The sequence below is a fragment of the Gopherus evgoodei genome, chromosome 13 (genome assembly GCF_007399415.2).
Source record: "Gopherus evgoodei ecotype Sinaloan lineage chromosome 13, rGopEvg1_v1.p, whole genome shotgun sequence".
Lineage (NCBI taxonomy): Eukaryota > Metazoa > Chordata > Testudines > Testudinidae > Gopherus > Gopherus evgoodei.
The window spans coordinates 23,187,656-23,211,663 of NC_044334.1; the positions used below are offsets into that span (position 1 = coordinate 23,187,656).

At 42.0% G+C, this 24,008-nt stretch overlaps 1 protein-coding gene across 2 annotated transcripts in view; it reads right to left on the reverse strand.

The window, feature by feature from the left end:
- Positions 1–1,564: 1,564 nt before the first annotated feature.
- CCDC60 (coiled-coil domain containing 60) overlaps positions 1,565–24,008 on the reverse strand; it is a 108,483-nt gene continuing 86,039 nt past the window's right edge. Inside the window, exons 7-16 of one of the 2 annotated variants that reach the window (XM_030583250.1) lie at positions 23,809–23,899; positions 21,199–21,457; positions 15,444–15,531; positions 14,290–14,376; positions 11,577–11,666; positions 10,888–10,977; positions 9,638–9,760; positions 6,807–6,938; positions 4,010–4,109; positions 1,565–2,340 (exon numbers count right to left, since the gene is read on the reverse strand). In XM_030583250.1, the coding sequence (XP_030439110.1) occupies positions 2,233–2,340; positions 4,010–4,109; positions 6,807–6,938; positions 9,638–9,760; positions 10,888–10,977; positions 11,577–11,666; positions 14,290–14,376; positions 15,444–15,531; positions 21,199–21,457; positions 23,809–23,899 (1,168 nt within the window). In that variant the 3' untranslated portion in view covers positions 1,565–2,232. Of the gene's footprint in view, positions 2,341–3,919; positions 4,110–6,806; positions 6,939–9,637; positions 9,761–10,887; positions 10,978–11,576; positions 11,667–14,289; positions 14,377–15,443; positions 15,532–21,198; positions 21,458–23,808; positions 23,900–24,008 lie in introns of both variants that reach the window. The other variant, XM_030583249.1, reaches the window with a different exon arrangement.

The following is a 24,008-nucleotide window of genomic DNA, read 5'->3' on the forward strand; positions in this document are numbered from 1 at the left end:
AGAACTGTAATATTCAATGCTGAAATAGTGCTTTATACATTCACAGCACTGTAGAGACATTAACAAATCACACTAGGTAGAAGTAACTTATCTGACATGTGGGTAGATTCTTTAGGTCAGCTTCTCAGCAGGTGTAACTTCACGTGGTTCCATTAATTTCCATGGAGATTTACCGCTTTGCACCTGAGCATCTGGCCCTTTGAGTTTCCATTTCTGATTTGTCAGGGAAGAGCTGGAACCTGGCACTTTGCTCACGAGGACATCCCCAATTCTGAACTGTATTCAACAGCTAGGAATAAAGAGTGATACAACAGTAGGTGCCAGCCAGTGTAACAGCAGCTTAGCTAGGAGATCACTGGCGGTTAAACGATGACTTAAATGATGAATTATGAGAGCCTTCCAATAGGAGTAGCGGGGGGAGGGGGGACAGGCAACACGGGTAGTTTTCAGATGGAGCTTGATCCATTTCTGACTGGGATTATGAGTAAGGCCACAGGCTTCCATGATTTTTTCTCTATTGCCCGTGACCTGTCCCTGACTTTTACTAAAAATATCCATGATAAAATGGGAAGGGACTGGGCTGGGAGCTGTGGGGTACCTCCTGCCTGTGGCAGCTGGGAGCTGTGGGGTACCCCTGCTGCCCATGCCAGCAGGGAGCTCGGGGGCCTGCTGCCTCAGGTGGACGGGGTACCTCACAGCTCCCTGGTGCTGTAGTAGGCAATGGGAGGACCCTGCAGCTCCCAGCCGCCGGGGCTGAAGTCACAGAGGTCTTTGGAAGTCACAGATTCTGTGAGATCTGTGACAAAATCGTAGCCTTAATTATGCGACAACAGGGGACTGGACTCGATAACCCAGAAGTTCCCCTCCAGTCCTACGTTTGGTTTAGGTTGAATGTAACATCAGCTATCACCACACAATGTCACAGCAAGCCAAGTAATGAAGTATGACTGGCATACAAACAGAAGTGATACCACAGTGTAACACAAGCCATATTTACAGATTCTAAGGAGGGTAAAATAGCCAGGCCATTCTATCACGCATTCACTAACAAAGCATTACTGTCATTCAATGATCATCGTACTGACCTGGATCCTGATTTTAGTCTTGTTTTCCTTTGTTTTGTGGCTGGAAGATGAACTGAACTCTAGGATTCTGCATAACCAGATGTGCTGCCAGAAACTTTGACAAGGCCTGGAAATCCCAAGCCCAGTGGCTTTTTTCTTATTTCAGGCTTAGTCACCAAAACACCAGATTTACTATTAATGGGAAGAGCTGCAGTGTCTAGGAATTACAGAAAATTAACACCCTGTGCTGCCATCGCACTCTTGCGCCCAGGGATAGCACTGATGAGTCAAACTGGGGGGGTGAAATGTCCTTGGAGGGGTAACTCAGTCATATTCTCTTAAGTCCCCTCTCCTGCTGAGGAGGAGTCATTCTACCCTCTTAGAGAACAGCGGACTGATGAGAACTGAGTGCTCAGAAGAGCAGGTGAAAAGACATCTGTCCGCTTTTGGCAATCACAACTGGAAAATGAACAATTAGAGAAAAACACCCCAGAATGCAGAACACTTGAATAGTGATTTTAATACAGCAAAATCAATGCAACATGGATATTCCTAAAATAATTGTATAGAACCAACTCAAACATCTTAACTAAGATACAAAAACGAACACAGAAAGGATTTGGCTCAAAGCTTAAAATATTCCAGTGCTGGGGATTATTTTTTTTTTAAAGCAAGGGCAAGATAGCAAAACTGGAGCGTAGAACAGACTGTAACAACTAAGATCGGTTTTCTCTATCGAAACATCTAAAGCAGAAGGTTCTATAATGGAAAAGGGTGAGCCAATAAAAAGGTGTTGCTGATTCTCAGTTCTCCATTGCTTTTGAGGAGTGTTTCTGAAGCACTTGTATGATATTGTGATTTACAACTTGTCTTAATTCTACATGAAAACCTGAGAGTGAGCTCTTGCTGCAGGGGCCATGAGGCTACCTGGAAAGGAACTGCAGTGTTTGGTTTCTCTTTCTTGGTGGTTACTTGGTAAATATGGGCTGGTGTTAAGATGAGCATTGTGGAGTTACACATTTCAGTAGCGACCCAGCATACACAATTGGAGCGGTTTCCAACGTTTTTTTCCCCAGCCCTCATTCAGGCAGATCTACCAGGAACCAGATCTCTGTTCAAAGCACCAGCACTTCCCTCTTGTGGCCAGGAAACCAGCTCCTTTGACCTTTCAGCACAAGGGTGGAGCACTATGAGCTCTTCTGGGGATTCTGACTCGTGTCTGAAGCCACGCTTTGTAATCCTCTTCTGGCATCTGAACAATATTTTCACGCACAAACTGAAAAATAAAGAGGCATTTTCCTTGGCACAGATACTCATACCATCTGACTATGGGACAACCACCATAGAGCTTGCAAACTGTTAGCATGTTAACCTCCTTTAGACTGGTGCGATAAAAATGCAAAGGGAGGTAAGTCTTTTAATACAAGTTTCTATAATAGTGCATGTTAATTAAAATTAATTTAAAAATTGAAGCCCCTATGATCTTCAGTATTATTTACACCCTAAAACCTGCAGAGCTAAGGCTGTATAAAGTGTAAAGCTTTTCCTTTACCCAGAGTTGTGTTACATTAAATTGGCTTAAAAGATGAATCACAGTGTTAGTTTGGAGCACCATCAGGCAGCTGACACTAAATGGGTTTTTTCCTCTTCCTGAAATACTCCCACTGCCTTTATCAGATCCATCTGTGGATGCTTGTGGAGAAGGTAGAAGAGGCTGGAAACAGAAATCAGCAGCATTAGTAGCTTTATGTTTTAGGTGCCATTCCTAACACTAGTGTGAAGGAAGAGCAGGCAAAGGGCACAGAGTGGAAGCCGCTATCAAAGATAAAGAGACACAGAATAACTGGCAGGCAACAGAGAATTCTAGGCTTCATGAAGTGTGCATGATGGCAAGGGGTGCCTACCTGGCTTTAGTGTGGGAGGTCTGGTATGATTACATGAGGCAGGGCTCTGGAGACAATGGTTACCTTTTCGTAAGTCACCAAGAAGGGCAGTTAAACTATCTCCATGCTTTCTGGGTGTTGGAAGAACTTGGCCTTTTTATCTCATGACACAGATGTGTCTAGTTTGTGTATAGGTGCGTATAGTTCTAATGTGTATAGTTTATCTGATGTCGCTGAGCAGCTTGTGTGTGTTGTTATTTAACATGTTAATGCTGAGGGTTTTTGGCTGATACTGTAACCAGAAGAGGAAAGGGCTGTGATAACAGAAACCACTAGGTGGCATCATTGCCTTGTTTACAGTAAGTTACTTATTTAGCATCCACAATCTATATTTAACATAACCTCTCCTTTCCCCCTTCCACCTTTCCTTCTCTCTCTCTTTCTTCTTTCCCTTGTGCAAATTATTTCTAGTGCCCTTTACTTGAGCCACTTGAGTAGTTCTTTACACATAACCGGAGCAGCTTTTATTCACATGTTGCTGAAGCCTCTTCAAATAAATCTGCAGATTTCACAGTTCACGAGTGTGCTTCTTATTCTCTCATGCTTGGCACACATCACATCTGTGAAATACAAGCCTTTCCCGGGCACAGCACAACTGAATGTCCCTCTCCATGTATTCTAACCACTTATACTAACCTGCTGTCACTTTCACTCTAGCAGCAAATAAAATCAGTGATGAAATACCAACAAAACAATAATCATTAATACTTCTCAGTTATGTCACACTTTTTACCCAAAGAGTTTAAAGGGCTGTACAAAGGTGGATATTACGATCCCCGTTTTGCAGGTACGTGGCTCCATTATCCCAAATCATGCATCTTTGTAACCTTCCATTGGGTAAATCACACTGCAGGATGCCTACCCTCTCCATCCCCCCTAGGATTAGAACACTAACAGATGGACTCTCATCACCTCCACGGCTGCACAAATGTCTGGAGAACACAACTCCCATACACGTAGTTCACTGAGCACCTTCAGAAAGGTGGTGGGACGGATTCTTACATCTGGGTTCTTGCCAAACTTTTCCAGTTTCTTTAAGATTCTCTGCGTGTGATTGTCATTCTTCACAGCATCCGGGATTCTGGACAGCAAACTGGAAAACCTGTAATAGAGCAGAGCAGAGCTGAAATAAATGTCCTTGAAACTGATGTTTACACTGCTGGGCACCTCAGACTTACCTGATTTATTTGCCCCTCCTTTCCCCCCTTACAGAATGTGAGAAAAAATGTCTTGTGGGAAGCTTCACTGAGCATTACATGCCAGGGAATGATGCAAAGAAGCTTTGTTTCTATTGTTAACAGGACTGTGCACCCAGCTTCCTTTGTACGACATTAAAAAGAGATCCCCTGATGAGTCATTTACATTCCGGATGACAAACCTTTGGTGTAAAGGCAAACAATAAAATACTGACAAATGTTTCCATTTTACTTCTGATTTGCCCTGTTCATCTCTTCTCTCTCATTTAGCCTCTATAGATTTTCCGAAGCAATCACAGCCTGATCTGACACACTTTCTGATTTTCTTTACTGTCCCTTTTCCCCTTGCTGTCATCATATTTTTTCCCCAGTATGTGCTGAGATAAATCTTACTGACGTGAGAGTGTGCTTGTAACTTTCAATCTTTGCCATTTCACTCTGAATATGGAGACTCAAGAGGAGAATTATACATTACAATATCAATAAAGCTCTTGTGAAAAGACACTTTTTTTTAAAGTCCTGTGTAAATTTTTTTAGTGCTGCTTTGACAGCCCTGGAGATGGATGTCTCCAATCCCTCCAGACTGTATGTGTCTGTGGAAGTGTGGTGGCTTTTCCCTTGTCCCCTGCAGGTCTGGAATTTGCCAGCACATCAACTAGTCTTTAGCAGCAAGCATGGTATCCCACCAGCTGAAGACGGAACAGTATGTCAGCAGCCAGAAGAGGTTCTTCCCAGAACCAATAAGGGGAGACAGTTTAGGCCTTGTCTATTCAGCGGTTCTCAAACTTTAGCAACCAGAGGACCCCCATTTTAATTTAAAATTTCCAGGGACCCCCAAAATCCCCTGCCCTGCCCCCACTCCATTTCTTCCCCCAAGGCCCCACCCTGCCCCATCCCCTGCTCCAACCCTGCCCCTCCTCTTCCTCACTTCGAGAAACACTGCACTAGAAAGTTATCCCATTTTAAGCATGCTGGCATAGATAAAGTAGTACAACCTCCCTAGGCCTTGTCTACACTAGGAGGGTTTTGTCAATATCGTTATAGCAGTAAAGTGAAATGGGCAAAGATCCTTTAGCATGGACACAGTGATGATTGTATAAAAGTGTTTATAATCAGTACAGCTTATGCTGGTTGCCCCAATATAAGCAAAATTGGGGCTAATCAACACACTGAGCCTGGGCGAGTGTAGCTAGACCAGCGGAGCCCCCTAGAGGAGCTACAGCATAAGCCAGCAGAAGGAGTTCTTTCTGCATAGTGACACCACCTATCCGAATGACATTAGCTAAGCTGGCAGGAGCACTCGGTCATCTTAGTTGTGTCTACACCAGGGGTTGTCCCGACACAGCTACATGGCTAGCGGGGTGATTTTTTCCATACTCCTACCTGTCAGAGCTCTGCTAGCAAAACTTCGTAGTGTAGATCAGGCTCTTTAGAGCTATAACTGTACCTACACTGAAGCTTTTACTGGCATAGCCGTGTTGCTTAAAAAATAATAAATCACCCCCTCCCTAACCATAAGGTATTCCAGTAAAACTTTTCAGTATAGACCTGGCCCTAGTGTGGATGCAGTTTTATTATTATAAAGGTGCTTTACACCAGAACAAATATTCTTGCATGGGAACAGCGATACTGTTATAAGGCTCCTTTATACTTGTATAAATACATCCACCCTAGGCTTGTACAGATACAATTAAAGCAGTAAAATAAAATCACACCCCTAGTCAACAGTTATAGTGGTACAGCTTCCAAACTTAGACCAGGCCTTTGATTTGGGAGGCAGGTGGGGCAAGTTTGTGCTACAATGCAGAATGCAGCTTTTCTAAATAGATCACCATTCGCTTCTAACACATTCTCAGTTAGGGTCAGTTGAGAATACGCACCTGGAATGTAGACTCTCGACTCAAAAAATCTGTCTGACTGACACAGCAGCCCTATTTTCTGTGCTGTGCAATATTGCTAATCTAATTCCCATCATCAAAGGCTGCAGCTCTGCAGGAGTGCTTTATTGAGAGGTGCCTGCTTATCTCATGGTGATGATGCCTTTTGCCCCTGGGAAGGATGAAGTTGATATCTGGGTGCAGTTTATAAACACTAGCGGGGAAATGTTCTTCAAACGTGTGTAATGGGTAGACGGCTGGAGGCAAAGTCCTTTCCATCATCAACATTGCTAATAGGAACACAAGTTTTCACCACATTATGTATACCCTTAGAGTGCCTGTCATCCTAAGGATCCCAAAGTGTTTTGCAAACTTATGCCTCCTACAAGGCCATACGCTGGAGATGGAGAGGAGATGCAGTTGTTTGGAGGCATCAGACCTTTTTAAAATGGAAACAGGCTACTTACACCCTCTCTCCTCCCATCTTCACCAAGAAGATTTGCAACACAAGGTGAAATCTGGTCCTGGATATCATTGTTGCATCTTCACTTAGACAGTGTTTATAAGGGTGGTAAAATCAAGCACTGAGCAACGGTATTTAAGAGGGTTTACTAGTTTCTAAGATGATTTTCTTTTGGTTTTATAGAAAAAAAAATCTGAAAATAAAGAAGAGCTTTTGGTCCTAGAGGAAATGCTCTGGGGTGTGTTTAGCTCTTCCTTCCTTACCAGTTGCGCTCATCTTCATCATGTTCTCTTTCAGCTTTCAGGCCACACTGTCTCATTCTTTCTAGGTCTCTCTCAAAATACGTGATGTTTTTTAAAGACTGGTATTTCTGAGAACTCTTCTCCTCCCGCCTCCTACAAATAAACTTCAAAAAATTAAAACCGTATATTTTAAAAATTAACATTCTGATTGAACGTTAGTTGGGAAGATACCTAGGATGGTGGAAGGCAATGAGATGAGAAGAATAGAGCATGTTCAGGCCATGGATACCAGTAATATTTTGCACTTTGATAGCGCTTTATAAATTAAGTCTCTCCGAATGATTTACTAACAATTAATTAAAGCCTCCATCAATTTAGTGAGCTAGGTAAAGTATATACTTAAGGATCAAATAATCTGACATTGAAATGCAGCCACCTCTGAGTAGTAAAGTATCTGGTATTTAAGAGCATACTGCAATACTACATAACTCAGGGCAGGAAGAAAGAACAGTATTTTAAATATCTGAAACCTTATGGAGAGTAGGCAGAATTTAATTACCTGAGTTGGTATTTTGTCCAGGATACCGCACTAATATACCATATCCTACAAAAAGCCCCATCCAGTTATAATGACCACAAGTAGTCCAGACCTCTGCTTCTCTTCCCATTCAAAAGCAGCTTCTCCAGCAGCACAGTTCCCAACATCATCACAATGGGACACTGGTTTAGGATGAACTCAGCCAATAGAGTGCCATCTACTGAATTACTACCACTAGTTCCTGTCACATCTAGGTGATCCTCAGAGTCTTCTCATCCAAATACTGAGCTACCCTGCTATGCGTGTGAGATTTTATGAGTTTATAGCGAAGGTGGAATGGTTTCAGGTAATTAGATAGGGTCCGATTTGTTCTTTTATCCTGAAAGAGCCAAGAATCAGTCAATTCTTCATGCAGTCACAATGGATGCTTATGGGAGGTGGCAGGGAAAATACTTTGGGACTCTGGAGAGGCTCTAACATACCAGTAGAGGCGTGAATGTAAGAGTGGTGCGGTGGGAGGAGAAATTGGGGATACTGCCCTTTAAAATAACTATGTGGAGAGAGATCTCAGGTTTCTTATTTTCTACGCCTATAGAGCTCAGATGAGTCATAGGTGAAACATTTCAGTCTTTCTAGAGGAAAGGATGACCAATGCCGGCTGATCAATGGACCAGTATTGAAGCTGGCCTGGAAGAAGGCCGTTCACTTGTTCTATGCATGAGACAGGCGGCTGCAACTGTAGACAGTAGAACTGCTCAGTTATGTGAAAGGACAGTGATCTACACAGCGATGATGGATGACCCTACAGATCATGTGTGGATTGGCTGTAATTTGGGGTGACAGAATAGCTGTTCTTTGGGAGAACAAGGATTAGCTTCAAAAGTAAGTAAAACCAACACTCCAAATGTGCTGTGCTAGGGTGTCATAAACAGATTGTTAAGGGTTAATGTCTCTTGTACCTGTAAAGGGTTACAAGCAGGGAATGGGACACCTGACCAGAAGACCAATCAGAAGACAAGATACTTTTAAATTTGGGCGAAGGGAAGCTTTTGTGTGTGTTCTTTGTCCGTTGTGGGTTCTTCTCTCGGAGGGTCTTAGAGAGACCAGACATTACTACAGGCTCTCTAAGTTTCTTTTCTAATAGTAAGTAAAAACAGGTGGTTTTTTGATTGTTTTACTCTATTTGCAATTGTGGATCTGGCTGGTTAACTTTTATATGTGTAGTTGCTGGGAATATTTTGATTTGTATTGGTACTGGGGGGAAAAGTCTCTTTCTGGGGTCTGTAAGCTATAGGACCCTGTAATATTTACATCTTGAAGTTACAGAGATAATTCTTTAGTTTTCCTTTCTTTTATTAAAAGATTTCTTTTTAGAGAACCTGATCGATTTTGTTTTGCTTCCCTTGTTTTAGTCCAGGGGATTGGGATTACTCACCAGGACGGGAGGGGGAGAGATAGAATCTCTCTTTGTTTTCCTTGAATCTGTTTGCCTCTTGGTGGAAGGGAAGGGAGATGCTTCTCTGTATGGTGATTTAAGAGGCTGGATCAGTATCTCTCAGGATAGCCCAGGGAGGGAAATTCTGGGAGGGGGAAAGGTGGGGGAATGGTTTATTTCTCCTTGTTTTAAGAACCCAAGGGATCTGGGCTTTTGGGGTCCCCAGGGAAGGTTGGGGAGGTCAGAGTGCCCCAAAACACTATATTTTTGGGTGGTGGCAGGGCTATCAGATCTAAGCTGGTAATTAAGCATAGAGGATTCAGGTGCTAGTATCTCATTTTCTGAACTCTAAGGTTCAGATCTGAGAAGGAATGCTATGACATAGGGGGACTGGGATTCTTGGACCAAGGGTTAGACTGAAATTTGAAACCTCAGCAGCAGTTTAAGAGGTTTGTGTGACAAACTAGGAAGGCTGTCTTCAGCCTGGAAACTTAATTAAAGATATACCGTTGAATGTCGCTGATTCCACTGAATCAACTGGCTAGAATGTAAAGATGACAATGGACTCTGAAGTTTGGGGGAACTTTTTCCTAGTGCCTGTAAATTATATATGTAAAGATAAATATTCTGTGCAATGTCCTTAAGAATCATACAGACAAATCTCAGCACAGTGGCTTGAATATTTGGTCTAGAGTGTACATCCTTGCATGGGTACCCATATAATCAGCTGGGCATATACTCCATATGCCATTACTCTGGTACCACTCCACTGAAGTTAGCAAACCCATCTCTAAAAAGTTTGAGAGCATGTCCTAAATACGTTACAGAAGTGAGGCATGCAGTGCTTTGACAGCTGACAGCAAGCATTCAAGTTCTTACCGTTCAAGGATCTCCAGGTTGTCATGCAAACAAAAAGCTGCTTCTTCAGCTACTGCAGAGAACTTCTGCCTCATCTCAGCACACAAATTATATTTATTTTGAATGAAATAGCTGGCATGTGAGCTGCAGGAGAAAGCACACAAACGCCATGGTTATTCATTTCTATGAAACAGTGCTTGGCAGCTCAGAACACAGAGTTTTGTAAAGTGATGTGCACTGAAAGCCTCAGCTCTCAGATGACTAAAAGTTAGGATATTCCTGGTCATAAACATGCAAATGAAGGAGTACAGAGCTGGGTTTAGAATGGAACAAATACTAGAAAAAAAATGGTCTGCAAATATTCATCTGAATTCAAAGACAAATCTCTTCATCACTTACACAACCTCTTAGTGTTCATCCTTCTGGGCAGGGCTGGCTCCAGGCCCCAGCGTGTCAAGCGTGTGTTTGGGGCGGCATGCCGTGGGGGGCGCTCTGCCGGTTGCCAGGAGGCGGCAGGCGACTCCGGTGGACCTCCCGCAGGTGTCCCTGCGGAGGCTCCGCTGGTCCCGCGGCTCTGATGGAGCATCCGCAGGCACGCCTGCGGGAGATCCACCGGAGCCGTGGGACTGGTGAGTGACAGAGCGCGCCCCGCGGCGTGCCGCCGTGCTTGGGGCGGCGAAATGGCTAGAGCCGGCCCTGCTTCTGGGGGTGACAAATCGAGTGCTTGAGATTAACTAGCAGGAATATTCACAAACCACAAATTGCTAGCTTGAATTTTGAAATATTAATGGACAGCAAATTTCTAGTTGCAGATTCATTTGAAAAATTAATAATTTGCACCGTGTTGGTTAGTTACAGAAATCATCCAAAACAGGGAACAGAAACAAAACTACATGAAATATATATAAAGAGCAGACTTCAAATTGCAAATAATACCAGACACCGTGAAGAGGACAGGCAGCCTCTTTGCTAATAAATGGTTATGATCTCACACTCTTTCATCTAATCTGCAACTGGTAAGGTTAACTAGGCTTTTTTTTCCTTTTTTGCCCAGTATTGGAATTAAACACAGACGGGTAAGTAGTTAAGGCAAAATCCATAGATTTGGCTTCACAACTCACATTAATGTACATGGGAGTCATATGACAAAATCCACATGGTACTGCATGGAAACTGACCAGTTTGTGTATCAAATAGTACACATACTCTAGCAGAGTTTTGCTTTCCACATGAATGCCTCTCATGAGCATTGCATTCAGCATGCTATGTACCTTTTAGGCCTCTTTATGTACTTTGTGCTCTCCTCCTCCTTAAAGGTTGCTGTGGTTGTTTTGTCCTCCCTCAGAGTCACAGACAGTGAACTGCAAGAAAAAACAATCCCCTTAAGATAGCACAGTATGCCTTGCAAACCCAGACACCATAACCGGGGTAGACCATTTCCGAGATGATAAGCAGCTATGATGTCAACCAGTTATCTTGCTTGAAAATGGAAAATTCAAGGTCAACGTCGAAATTTAGGTGCACAACTCTCAGTGATGTTAGTACGAAACCCAAGGCAAATCTCCATGCACTGTATTGAAAACATAATACAAAATATATAACAAAGAGTCCTGTGGCACCTTAAAGACTAAACAGATGTATTGGAGCATAAGCTTTTGTGGGTGACGAAAGTGGGCATTCACCCACGAAAGCTCATGCTCCAATACATCTGTTAGTCTTTAAGGTGCCACAGGACTCTGTTACTTTTTACAGATCCAGACTAACACGGCTATCCCTCTGATACTTTACAAAATGTATAGCAAATCAGTAACGGTCAGAAAGCAGGATTTCATCAACTCACCATGCTCTTATAACAATAAGATGCTATCTGTCATGTGCATGCCATATGCTTTCCACATGTGAAGCTGATTGCATGGAGCATACTACATGCCACATGCTTAGATTCTGTAATTACAGCTACCTTTTAGGCCTCTGGTCCAGTGATGTTAAGCTCTCTTGGTACTTGGATGTTGTGTTTACATTGTCATCCTTCAGAGTCACCAATAGTGAACTACAAGACAAGACAAGATCCTTAAAAATGTACAAAACTATGCCTTCTCCAGCATATGAAACATCCTGCTGGCACTGATGAATTACTCCTAATATGACAGACTTATTCAGAGCCATCCAGAGATAAGATTTATACTTGATATTTCTCTCCCCTTTACCTCAGACCGAGGGAAAAAATATTGCAGTAAAATGTCAGATTATAACATGTGTCTTGTGTTCTTTGAGTCTGTAGTGTGGAACCCACCACAGAACTTGGGACTGGCTACAGAAACCGGGACAAACTGATTCATGGAATTAGATTCAGTGGAGGGCTGGGACATTACAGGCCCTCTTCTTTCCTGGTTCAGTGGCAGCACTTGATCTAGCCAGAGGCCCAGTGGTGGTATGTTCCCTCTTGCTTTGACAGAGACAGTGGCTCCTGAAAGGTGAGGAGAAGAACAAGGCAGCTTGATCTCCTTTCTTCCCTGTTAGTCAATCCAAAGGGAGAGAGTTGGAAGACTGCTGGCATCTTGTTCCTCCTGTCACTGACAAATTCACATTACACGTCAGATTCCATCACAACCTAACTCAAAAATGAGCTTGGAGATGCTGCATAGATACACACGTCCTGCCTGTAACAGAATTATAGCCTAACAAGAGTTATTGAATTAATAGCTAATTAAGCCAATCATTTAGCCTGGGTCTGAATAAGTCTCAAATAGAAGCCCCCATCATCTGTTTCTTAGATGAGACACAGTGTAGTGACAAAAGCAGTTGAACAGGACTGGCAGACAGCTACTGAAACACCCTCTGTAGTAGGGAATTCCTACCTTCTGACAAACTCTCACCATTTCTGGTCTTAAAAGACCCTGAAGTGAGCACTTTGCCAGTGCAATTATAATGGACAGGCCCAAATTGCCTCTAGTTCAGGCCACCACCTTCCAATTTCAGAGGTAAATTCAACACAATAATCATCATGTGTTAAGTGTGAGAAATAATTCTCAACACCACACACTGGCCTACTGGTTTGGGGCAGGGAAAGCAGTAGATCTGATATTTCTTGATTTCAGTAAAGCTTCTGACACAGTCCCACATGATATTCTCCTAAGAAAACTGGAGCAATGTGATCTAAATTAAAGTACTATCAGGTGGGTGTACAACTTGCTGAAAGACCGTAATCAAGGAGTAATTACTAGCAGTTCACTGCCTGACTGGGAGGGCATTTCTAGTGGGCTCCCACAGGGATCAGTCCTGGTTCTGTTAATAGTCAATATTTTCATCAATAACTTGGATAATGGCATGCAGAGTATGCTTATACAATCTTAAAATGACACAAAGCTGGGAGGGGTTGCAAGCACTTTTAGAGGACAAGATTAGAATTCAAAAGGACTTTGACAAATTGGAGAACTGGTCTGAATTCAACCAGACACATTTTAATAAGAGAAAAGCACTACACTGAGGAAGGAAAAATCAGATGCACAACTACAAAATGGGGAATAACTGGCTAGGCTGTAGTACTTCTGAAAAGGATCTGAGGGTTATAGCGAGTCACAAATTGAATACAAGTCAACAATGTGATCCAGTTGCGAAAAAGGCTAGCATCATTCTGGGTTGTATTAACAGGACTGTCATATATAAAAGACACAGGAGGTAACTGTCCTGCTCTACTTGCTACTTGTGAGGCCTCAGCTGGAGTACTTTCTCCAATTCTGACTGCTGCACTTTTGGAAAGAAGTGGAAAAATTGGAGATACTCCAGAGAAGAGCAACAAAAATGATAAAAGATTTAGAAAACCTGATCTATGTAGGAAAGGTTAAAAAAAGCAGGCACGTATAGGTTTGAGAAAAGAAAACTGAGGGGGGACCTGATAACAGTCTTCAAATATGTTGAGGGCTGTGAGAAAGAGGATGGTGATCAATTGTTCTGCATGCCCACTGATGGTAGGAGAAAAAGTAATGGGTTTAATCTGCAGGAAGGATGATTTAGGTTAGATATTAGGAAGCAAACTTTCTAACTACAGGTGTAGTTAAGTTCTGGAATAGGATTCCAAGCGAGGTTGTGAAATATCAGTCATTGGAGGTTTGAAAGAACAATTTTGACAAATACTTATCAGGATGGTCTAGTTTTACATGAAGACTTCTCAAGGTCCCTTCCAGCCCTACATTTCAATAATTCTATATACTAGAATAATTGAGAGCGGATCAGTGCTGTTCCATGTACCATTCTTGCCCCATAAGGTCTCAGTGTCACATTCCAAATGCTGGCAAATTGTGGGAGACATCCTCTGACAATAAATGGGTCTTACTCCACACAGTTTTAGCTGGCCTGAAAGTGGAGAAATTAAACCATGTTTCATCTTGATTACCAGTGAATGTGAATGCACAAAGGTACATTTCCAGCCACAGCTGCATGGCTCCTATTAATGTTAGTGTGAGCCATAAAGCAAAATTCCAAAGCAATTCCAAAATTCCAATATTGAAAACGCACAACTCTAGTAATTGGGGATGCATAATACAGCTTCCCCAATCCCCTGTCTCTTACAGCAGACCAAGCTGGGTGTAATTCATGAATGTGACTTTATGAGCTGTTTTTCACTTGTGAAGATGACTGTATATCTCATACTATGTCTTTTTTAACATTCCTACCTTTTAGGTCTCTGTCCCAGTATGCTCTCCTGGTCCTTAAAGGCTGTTAGGCTCATTCTCTCATTCCTTTGATATACTGGTGGTGAACTGGAAGGCAAGACAATGTCCTTGAAACTGTTCAGAATATACCTTCTCCAGGGCATGAGCACTGGTGCTGGAGCTGATTGTCAATCTCGAGAGAAGAGACATGGCTTCTTGCAGAGCTTAGGGGTTTTATAACCCAAAGATGTGTGGGTCAGATCTTCAGATGGCCTGATTTGATGTAGCTCTGCTGACTTCAGTGGAGCTATCCCAAATTACACCAGCTATGGATCTGGCCCATATGTATTTACAAACAGTACTAGATAGAAAAACACTTGAAAATTAATAAGGAGACATAATCCATACACACACAGCAGCCAGGAAATTCACAGATTCCAGTTCTAAGCTGCAGAAATCACAGCACCTGCAACAGCCTTGTCAAGACTAGGTCCTTCTCACTGAGTCTCACAACTATTACTGGTAGCATTAGGACAAAGTTTAAATGTGGTTTATGCTGTTGTCCCACTCTCTTTACTTGTTTGTCTTTTGCAGACAAAAGTTCTGCCACTGACTCAGTGACATTGCATGCCTATAAGTGACAGCAATATTAGGCTCTATTGTTTGGAAAATGTTCAGTTTGAGGTTCTTTGAAGTGACCTAAGCCTTCAATACTACGATGAGAATGAATAAAATTGATCTGCACTAATTGTTTACTCCAGTGAAAATTTCTAAAAGCCAGGGATAACTACAGAGTGCATTTGATAGAAGTTTCACTGGAAATTTTATGGGGAGCATGTGGAAAATGCAATGGTAGCAGCATAAACAATTCAATAGAGATTGAGAAGAAAATGGCCTCTTTCTCTATAGAGTTGCTGTAGATTATTTATACAGGCATTGTATGAATGGTTTGTTGTAAGAGAAGGATTCACTGAGTGTCCACCTGGAAAATAAACATTTATTGTGCACAGTCAAATGGGCCATTCTGTCACCTATACAGAGAAATGTCAACGTCCTCTAAATTCACTGAATATTGAGTTTAATCAGCAACTATCCTGAAAAAATAATAGCACAGTGTAAGCGCTATTATAGTCAACTGCCTTTCTTGGTTTGTAGAATCCAATCATGTAGCATACCTGTGCAGTCTGGTCTTCTTAACAATATCTTCTGAACTGAAATTCTTTGCCACATCTTCATATATGGTCTGGAGTAATTTCTGTAGGTCTGATAAAAAAACCAACACAGGTATAAAAATGTGCCCTTTGGACCCTCCATTGCTCCTTCTCTTTACAAGGGAATGCTGCATACACTGGCCTCATGTTTTGATTTTGATTAGCAATTTTGGTTTCCCAATTTAAGACACCTTAGAAGGACCTGACTTTCAGAGGAAGGAGGTTCAGCACTTCATTTCAGATGTCTCAAGTTGGGCACTCAGAATTTGAAATATATTATACCAAACCACTATTCACGACTGGAAATGTGGGTCCCTGTTCTTTGGCTCTAAAATAAACAACAAATGAGAAGTTAGCTAACTTCTTTAATGTTTATCCAAAATTATTGTGCAGGAATTAGAAAAGTAGGCAACTTTTAACAAACTGTACCCAAAGCCAGCTTCAAATTCCTATGCTGATGCTATTAGCATTCTTAGGGCATATTTATAAACATCACAACTTAATCTCCTTTAAAATGAACTATGGAATTTAACATCTGACGAGAGCTATATCCTTACCATGATGCATTTAAAGCTGATGATTTATTCTCAACAAGCCCTTACTTCATCATACCTGTTTGTCCAAGTATCACTCCATCCTTTTTTTTTTCTTTCAGTTGATCTCTACTTTCATGGTGTTATTGCCTTTATCACCTTCTCTCCATTGTGACTGTGTGTTCTCATGCTTTCCCATACCTTGAATAGCCCTTCTCCCCCTGAGTGCCAGATGAATTCACTGTTCTTCAAATTCCTCCTCAAAACTCACTTCCTTTGAGGACCTTTCCACCACTAAACCACTGCTGCTTTGATGCCCAACTACTAAACAAAACAAACAGCCCATCACAAGAAATACAATAATATAATCAATACGGTTTTCTGCCTGGAGCCCTATTCCCTCTCCCTAGACACCATCCACTATGGTCTGTTCTCATTAGTCATTGAATTACCTGTATAATTTTGAGCTGATCCTGCAAAGAACCGAACGTATCCTAGGAGGTACTAAGCTCCACTGGGAAATGAGAGGCACAGCTCCTTGTAGGAGGGAACCAGCCCATTGAAGTTAAATCAATTAACTGTATGTTGCTCAACGTAGGGACCTTTCCTTAAACCCCAGTAAAGCACTATGCAGAAACAAGCAGGATGGTAATGTAAATGACAACTGCTACTAAATACAGTAATAAATGCCTATTCAAATATTGCAGAGGAGGTTACAGAACACACACAGACTTAATCTGTTCTCAAACAAACCCTGACTGGCCAAAACTTGAAGAAACTGGCTCCTATAGTTAGGGTGTTATGTCCATATTTAAGTATCTAAATAAGTGGTCTGATTTTAAAGAGTTCTAAGCACCCAGGCAGGAGGTCCTGAGTTCTAATTCTGATTCATTTTAACATGGACTCTCACTATGACCTTGTACAACTCTTAAGGCATGTGTACATGGCAAAAAAAAAAAGGCAGCAAATCTCAGAGCCCAGGTCTACAGACTCAGGCTTGTGGTAGGACTCTAAAAATAACTGTTTAGAGGTTTGGGCTAAAGATGGAGCTCAGGTTGTGAAACCCACCTCTTCTCTGGCTTCAGAACCTGAGCTCCAGCCTGAGCCCTGGCAGTATGTCCACACTGCAATCAGAGGAGGAAGGGTGATAATAGCACATATGTAGGCACAGCCAATCTAGCTTTAGCCTGAGTATCAATAGCAGTGAAGCCATGGCAACCTGGACTTCAGTGCAAGCTGTACAAGCCTGCCCAGGTACCTAGGTATATACTTGTGTTCCTAGCCTGCGCTGAAGCCTATGTGCTGTGGCTTCACTGATATTAGTACCTGAGCCTAGCTAGATCAAAGCTAGCTCAGGTATGTGGAGACATGCTGCAATCAGCCTTCTGACTGTAGTGTGGACATACCCTTGGGGTCTGATCCTGCCAAGCTGAGCACCGTCACTCCTATTAAAGTCAATGGGAGTGGAGGGCAATGCACATCTGCTAGGATGTGCTCACCGTTTTGTGGGATTGGACTCTCAGTTCCTCTGCCTCAGTTCCTCCATCTGAAGAATAGGGATAATAATATCTGTACTTAGCTTGTATATCTTCAAAGTGCTCTACAAATATTAATCCTCACAGCGCTGCTGTGAATTAGCTAAGCATTAACTAGAAAAGAGAAAGCTGCACAGAGGCTTGGCCTTGTGATGGGAATGCTGGCTTGTGACTCAGGAGATCTGGGTTGGGACCCCTGCTCTGCCACCAACTCTGTGTCTGAGCTGGGAAAAGCTGCTGAAATGCTGTGCCTCCATTGCACATCTGTGAAATGGAGTTAATGACATTCACATACTTCACAGGGTCCTAATGAGGATAAATCCAGTTATGTATGCGAGAGGCTCAGCTACTACAGTGATGGACACCAGAGGAACACCTACAATTAAAGTGCAGCTTTATAATGAAGGTCCCTTGTGCAAATATGTATAACTTTTCCTTGGAATTTGTATCTTTCTAAGACTGGGAACTGCACCACTAACTTCTTGGTTAAAGAAGCAGAAGCAATCCTGTTAGCATTTAATTTCTCAGATACAGTCCAGCATATTTTTTTCATCAATATGAAGTAAACGTCTGGCATTTGAAACGATTTGCACAAATAATGCATTACGCAGTAACCATGAAAAATGAGGATTACATTTAGTACTGGGTTATTCAAAACAGGGCTGATACAGTTGGTATACGTTCAAAGAAGTTTTTAGATGTGGCAAAGAAAGCAAGCTTGAAATGCTAATCTACTTGTAAAACCTTTGACAAACCAGAAGGAGCCTGACTGATAAATTAGACAACCTCAGAACTGACCTGCCTGCTATACCACAGCTGTGAGGATGACAGCTTCCACGCCTGACTTCTCAACATGATGTGACTTACAGAACCTTTGGACAAGTGTAGTTCCTCACCCAGTCAGTGATGGTGGAAATCGCAGGTTTGATACAGTAGCAGTCACAAAACAATACAAACTAAATTATAGCCAGGTAAATGGCTCCATATTAAATTATAGACTCAATCCTGAAGCAAAATAAAAACGCTCTGTAAGAATCATGTTCAAATTTATCTGCAGATTAGTTGCCCAATGCAATATATTTCTCACATGTTTTCCAATAAACATGTGTCATCTCAATGGTACTTCTGTGTGAGTTATAGGGAGCCTCGTGAGCTGTTTGAGAAATAGGCTACAGGGCATTAGAACAGTTGAGCTGTTCTAATCCAGTTCCTGTTCTGGCTCTGAGGCATCCTTGTGTTTAACATGATTCTGTGGCTACAGAATTTACCTCAGAATCCATCCACTGCTGTAGTGTTGTCCTGCAGAAAGTGAGTTTTTATTCTATTTTTTTTAAATTTCTAGCTGTTATAGATATGAAAAATACCTCCGGTTCACAGTTTGGAAGTGACCCGAAAGTTGACATTTTGAGCATGCAAACAGACCACCTGAAACAATAACTTTGCGGTGTCAGCCATTCCCATTCATCTCAGTGGAACATTAACTCGGAAGCCTAATGATGACAGTGTAAATATAAGTTTGTGTGATAATTTTAGCAGAAAAATGAAGCTACTATCTGCGGTAGATATTGGAGCAGCGATCATTCGAATGGCTGGGTGCTGTTGAGGGTTACTAAAGTCTAGAAGATTAAAGTCCCCAGAATCTTCCTATCATCTCCACTGTTGGTCATAAGAGAGAGGGAAAGTGAAGATGCAGCGCTTCCTCATTGTCAAAAGCCTCAATTGCATCCTGAGTGTGAAAAACCAACTCTCTCTCTCATACCTTCTCTGGTGTAAAAAGTCTACCGCCTGCCCCCAGGAGCAGAAAGTAAACTGAATGCAATGTCAGAATCATTAACGCCAAGAACAGTCAAGATTGCATTATTCCTCTGCAGAGCTCACTTGGTAAAAAACAAAATCATTAAGAAAATGTCTTAAAGCTGATACAGAATTTCCTTTTTTGCCTCTGAACACAATACCTGAATGCTGCAGAGCTTAGCATTATTTTGGCCCAGAGTACATCGGGCACTGCCTATAATTCACAAAACAGTGTGTTCAATTTATTTTGCTTCCTCTAAAAAGCAGTGTGGTCCAGTGGGCAGAGTTCTGGCCTTGGAGCCGGGACAGCTGGGTTCTATTCTCATTTCTGCCACTGACCTGTTGAGAAAGTCACTTCATCTCTCAGTGCCTGTGTTTCTTCACCCAGCCTTTGTCTGCCTTATTTTGTAAGCTCTTTGGGGTATGGACTGTCTCATATTATGTATTTGTACTGCACCACGCACAGTGGGGCCTCAGTTTTGTTTTGGGCCTCTAGTTGCCACAGTAATACAAATAAATGCCATTAATACATGAGTAACGTGTACATTAGTAAACAGTCCCAAATTAAAGAAATATCTATGTAGTTCCGCTGCCCCATAGGGAATTACCATGGGTCAGCTGGTTGCTACAGAAGTTATTCTACTTTTGTGAGACCTCTTCTATTGAAAACTGCCGAGTTGTGGATTGTATGCCATCTGAATAACTTGATAGGCTGAGCAATGGCAAATCCATAGCAATTCGTTCACAATGGTTTCAAATTGTTTCATCATAGTGAGGGCTACTGAAAAGAAATTGTACCATGATCTTCTGAGCCACAGTCCCTTCTCCTGCCCACTTTTGGCAAAGTACTTTTTTCCTTATAACACAGCTAAGAGGATTAATCTTTTGATGCTGTGAATCAGGTTTTCTTGATGTATTAGAACTTAGTAATGGGATGTCCAAACCTACTGGCACATAAACTTGACCTCAACTGAGAACTGGACATGATGATCTAGCAAATCAAACCCAATTCCTCCAATAATATTAATCTTCAAAAATGAAGCAGCAGGATGAATATGTAGATTAATAAAACAAATTGAATTATTGATAATTAGTTTTCTCCTGCAGTATATCAGTACAAAAAAAGCACCTGGATAGACAGTGCATATGGCACATCAATGGACTTAAGCAGGAGTTAAACTTACCTTATAATGCAGCTCACAGCATGCTATGGCTGAAGGCTGCACTGATACAGACAAATAAAATTTGAATTATCATATAAAACTGCAAAGTAGTTCTGATGATTTTCCAGGAAGGTGCCTCAGTCCTCTCTGCCCATCTGGCAACATTGCGTGAGTGAAATGACACCTCACTGACCCACCTGCTGGTACATGAAGCCAGTGCAGTCCTTTATCCATAAGAAATTTTAGAATAGATTCCCTCTGTCTTTAAAGCAGATAGGAAAGATGAAAAGGGCATTCCACTTTGTGAAGCCCTTTGCACAAGCCAAATAAAATGTGAGGATTTGCTTCACGTCCAGTGATTGTAGTGTTCATTGCAAATAAGAAACCTGGTAATGGGAAAAGCATTATGTGCTGATCAATATAATAATCCCATGCACTTTGGTAGTGCCATCTGTCCGAGGATGGCAAAAAAATTTACAAACCTTAATTAAATAAGCCTCTTAATACTCGCCTGTGATTGTGCTTTATTGCCCCCATTTTGCAGATAGAGAGAGAAGGAAGAATGGAGAGGTAAGTGACCTGCTCAAAGTCATACAACCTACTCCAGCCAGAAGTATCTTTAAGATAAAGATCTTCTTGGCAACTGTTGAAGAAAATACATTTGTTACTGTGCAGTCAAGTAAAGGAAACTTACAGTGGGAAACAGGCTCTTCATCCTCTCTGGTCTGTTTGCTCTGTACTGACTCACTGTCTTCACATTCCTTGGTGACATCAATGGGAGCTGTATTCACATTGGTATTGTCTTCAGAGCTGGGGACTAGGGAACTTATGCTGCCCAGAGGAGTTCGACTATGGGGAGAGGTCAGACCACTAAGCCGAGAGATGCTTATGATAGAAGTTTTCTTGTTTGTCTTCCTGCTAAGCTGACTACGTGGTGCTTTCTGGCAGGATTTCTTACCCAGAAGGAAAATAAAAGAGGGGAATTGTTATAACAATGTTTGACAGGGATGGTGCACTGTATTTCCATATCTAATGCTAATACTGGATTCCTCTAGGCTTTTTTGCGCCACGCAGATTTTCTGCAGCAAATTCAACAGGTTGGCTAAACTGCTGAATTGGGGTCTCATTCATTTTGGTTTTTCCCTGCATCTTTCTCTGGCTCTGGCATTGGTGCCAAGTGGACCAGTATACTTTGCAAACAAGTAGCACTGCAGATTCATAGAGGTTTGCTAATAAAGAAATCCTCGACGTTTTCACCTCCAGGGAGAAAAAGGTCAAAGCTGCAGTGATAAATGTTCAAGCCTCCACCTCTCCCACACCCTGGAAATCAATTTCCTGTGTCAGAAATATGAAACCTCAACAGACTGAAATCTGCACGCTTGATAATCAAAACAGAATGTATCACATTGCAAATACCCTGGAGGAATCCATATCTCAATACAAGATTTTATATCAAATATGAAAGCCTACATTTAAATAATGGTAATGTAAATGACAACAGAGAAAATTCTGTCTAATTTAGGCTGCAGGAAAAAAAAGCCACAGCAACATAAGAGCAGAAAGGAATGTCAGCATCAGCATTCACTTTGGATTCCTTGATTCTTGTTGATTTGGGCCCTAACTTAATCCCACAAGGGAACCTGGAAAACATCCTATTTAGAAACAGTTCTGTGTATATTGTAAGATTTGCTTATTTCCCCTCTCTCCTCTCTTCTTTATCAGGGCCGGCTTTAGGAAGTGCGGGGCCCAATTTGAACAGTTTCGACGGGGCCCCGGCAGGGATGACTAAAAAAAAAAACCAAACCAAACCAACAACAAAAAAACACCTGTAGAAAAACAAGTGGGGCTTGTATTCACCGGGCAGTGCTCTGAGTCTTCGGCGGCGGGTCCTTCACTCGCTCCAGGTCTTTGGCAGCACTGAAGGACTCGCCGCCGAAGACCCAGAGCAAGCGAAGAACCCTCAGCCGAAGTGCCACTGGAGACCCGAAGCGCCACCAAGTGAGTAATAATTAAAAAGGTGCCTCTTAGCCAGGGAAGGGATTCTCACTGGGTGCGGGGCCCTCTTAGGCGCGGGGCCCGATTCGGGGGAATTGGCCTAAAGCCTGCCCTGTTCTTTATTATTACAAAGGATATTTGCCAGGGGATGTTGTGAAGCCCAAAAACATAACAGGGTTCAAAAAAGCACTAGGTTAGTTCATGGAGGACCCCACGCTTTGAGTGTCCCTTCTCTATGATTGCCAGAAGTTGGGAGTGGACGACAGAGGATGGACCACTCAATGATTGCCTGTTCTGTTCACTCACTGTGAAGCACCTGGCACTGGCCACTGTTGGAAGACAGGATACTAGGCTAGAAGGACCATTGGTCTGGCCCATGTGGTTGTTTTTATGATGAAACATGATCTTTGTCTTTTTAGAAGTTCAGCGACTCTTGCTACTGATTCCTCAAGCAAAACCATAAACATATTATGTCTCCTGGTCTAACCCCTGGGCACTATACTTCCTTTGTTTTCATGCAGATAGCTGTGGCAGTAATAGTAAATAATAAGAAAGAGGGAGAGACAGCACCTGTCACTTCTTCAGAAACATGGACTATCTCGGCAGAAGAGCATCAAAGTTCTCCGCATTTTCTGTAGTGCACCCAATGTTGCCTTCAATAATGTTACTTCTCCTCAGTTAAAGATTTAAATTTTCAATATCTTAAAAAAGCCTTTCATCTGAATGGCTTATTTTCTCCTCCCCGTTCCTTTTCTCCAGATGTCATATGTGGACTTTGTTTTCTGATTTAAATTTTTACCTTTTAATTAAGTTAAAAAAAACACCAAACGGACTGTTGGAGTTTGTCAGGATGGGGCCCAAAGCTAGCAAGGAAACTGCAACTGCATCCTGCTAAATTGCATAATTCTTACTCACATGGTTTACAGTAGCTTACTTGAATGTGCATGATCTACTCATTTGAACATGGGTACGTAGGATTGCATCCCCAATTAATTAACAAAGGGGCAAGATGCCAATATTTTCAGGGACTCTCATATTTTTTCGTAGTACATTTCCCTCCAGCAACATCACTAGTTACTATTCAGCCAAAGCCACAGCTACGCTCCTGTATCTGGCTAACTATTGCTCTTTCTGTAATCCGTCGCCAAACATTTTTTATCAAAATTATCCAGAGAGCCACGTGCCATGCAGTCACAAGTTTCAAAGCAGAAAGATCAAATCAGGGAGTTACATGAGGGAACAAAAGAGAGAAAACAAATATTTTGAAAGTTGGACTAGCTTGTAAAGTGGAAATTAGCAATGAAGTTACCTTTGTATCCATGATAAAGTGCTCCCATCTATGCCTTGCTGCCTTGTCCTTATTGATTTTTTTAAATGTACTTTTACTGCCACCAGGGTCCCTAAGTGAAAAACAATATAATGAGTTTTCCACTTCCAGAATTTTGCTTTTATTACAAGTTCTTTTTAGAAACGCAATAAATAGAGAATAAATGATGGCCAATCTCTGCT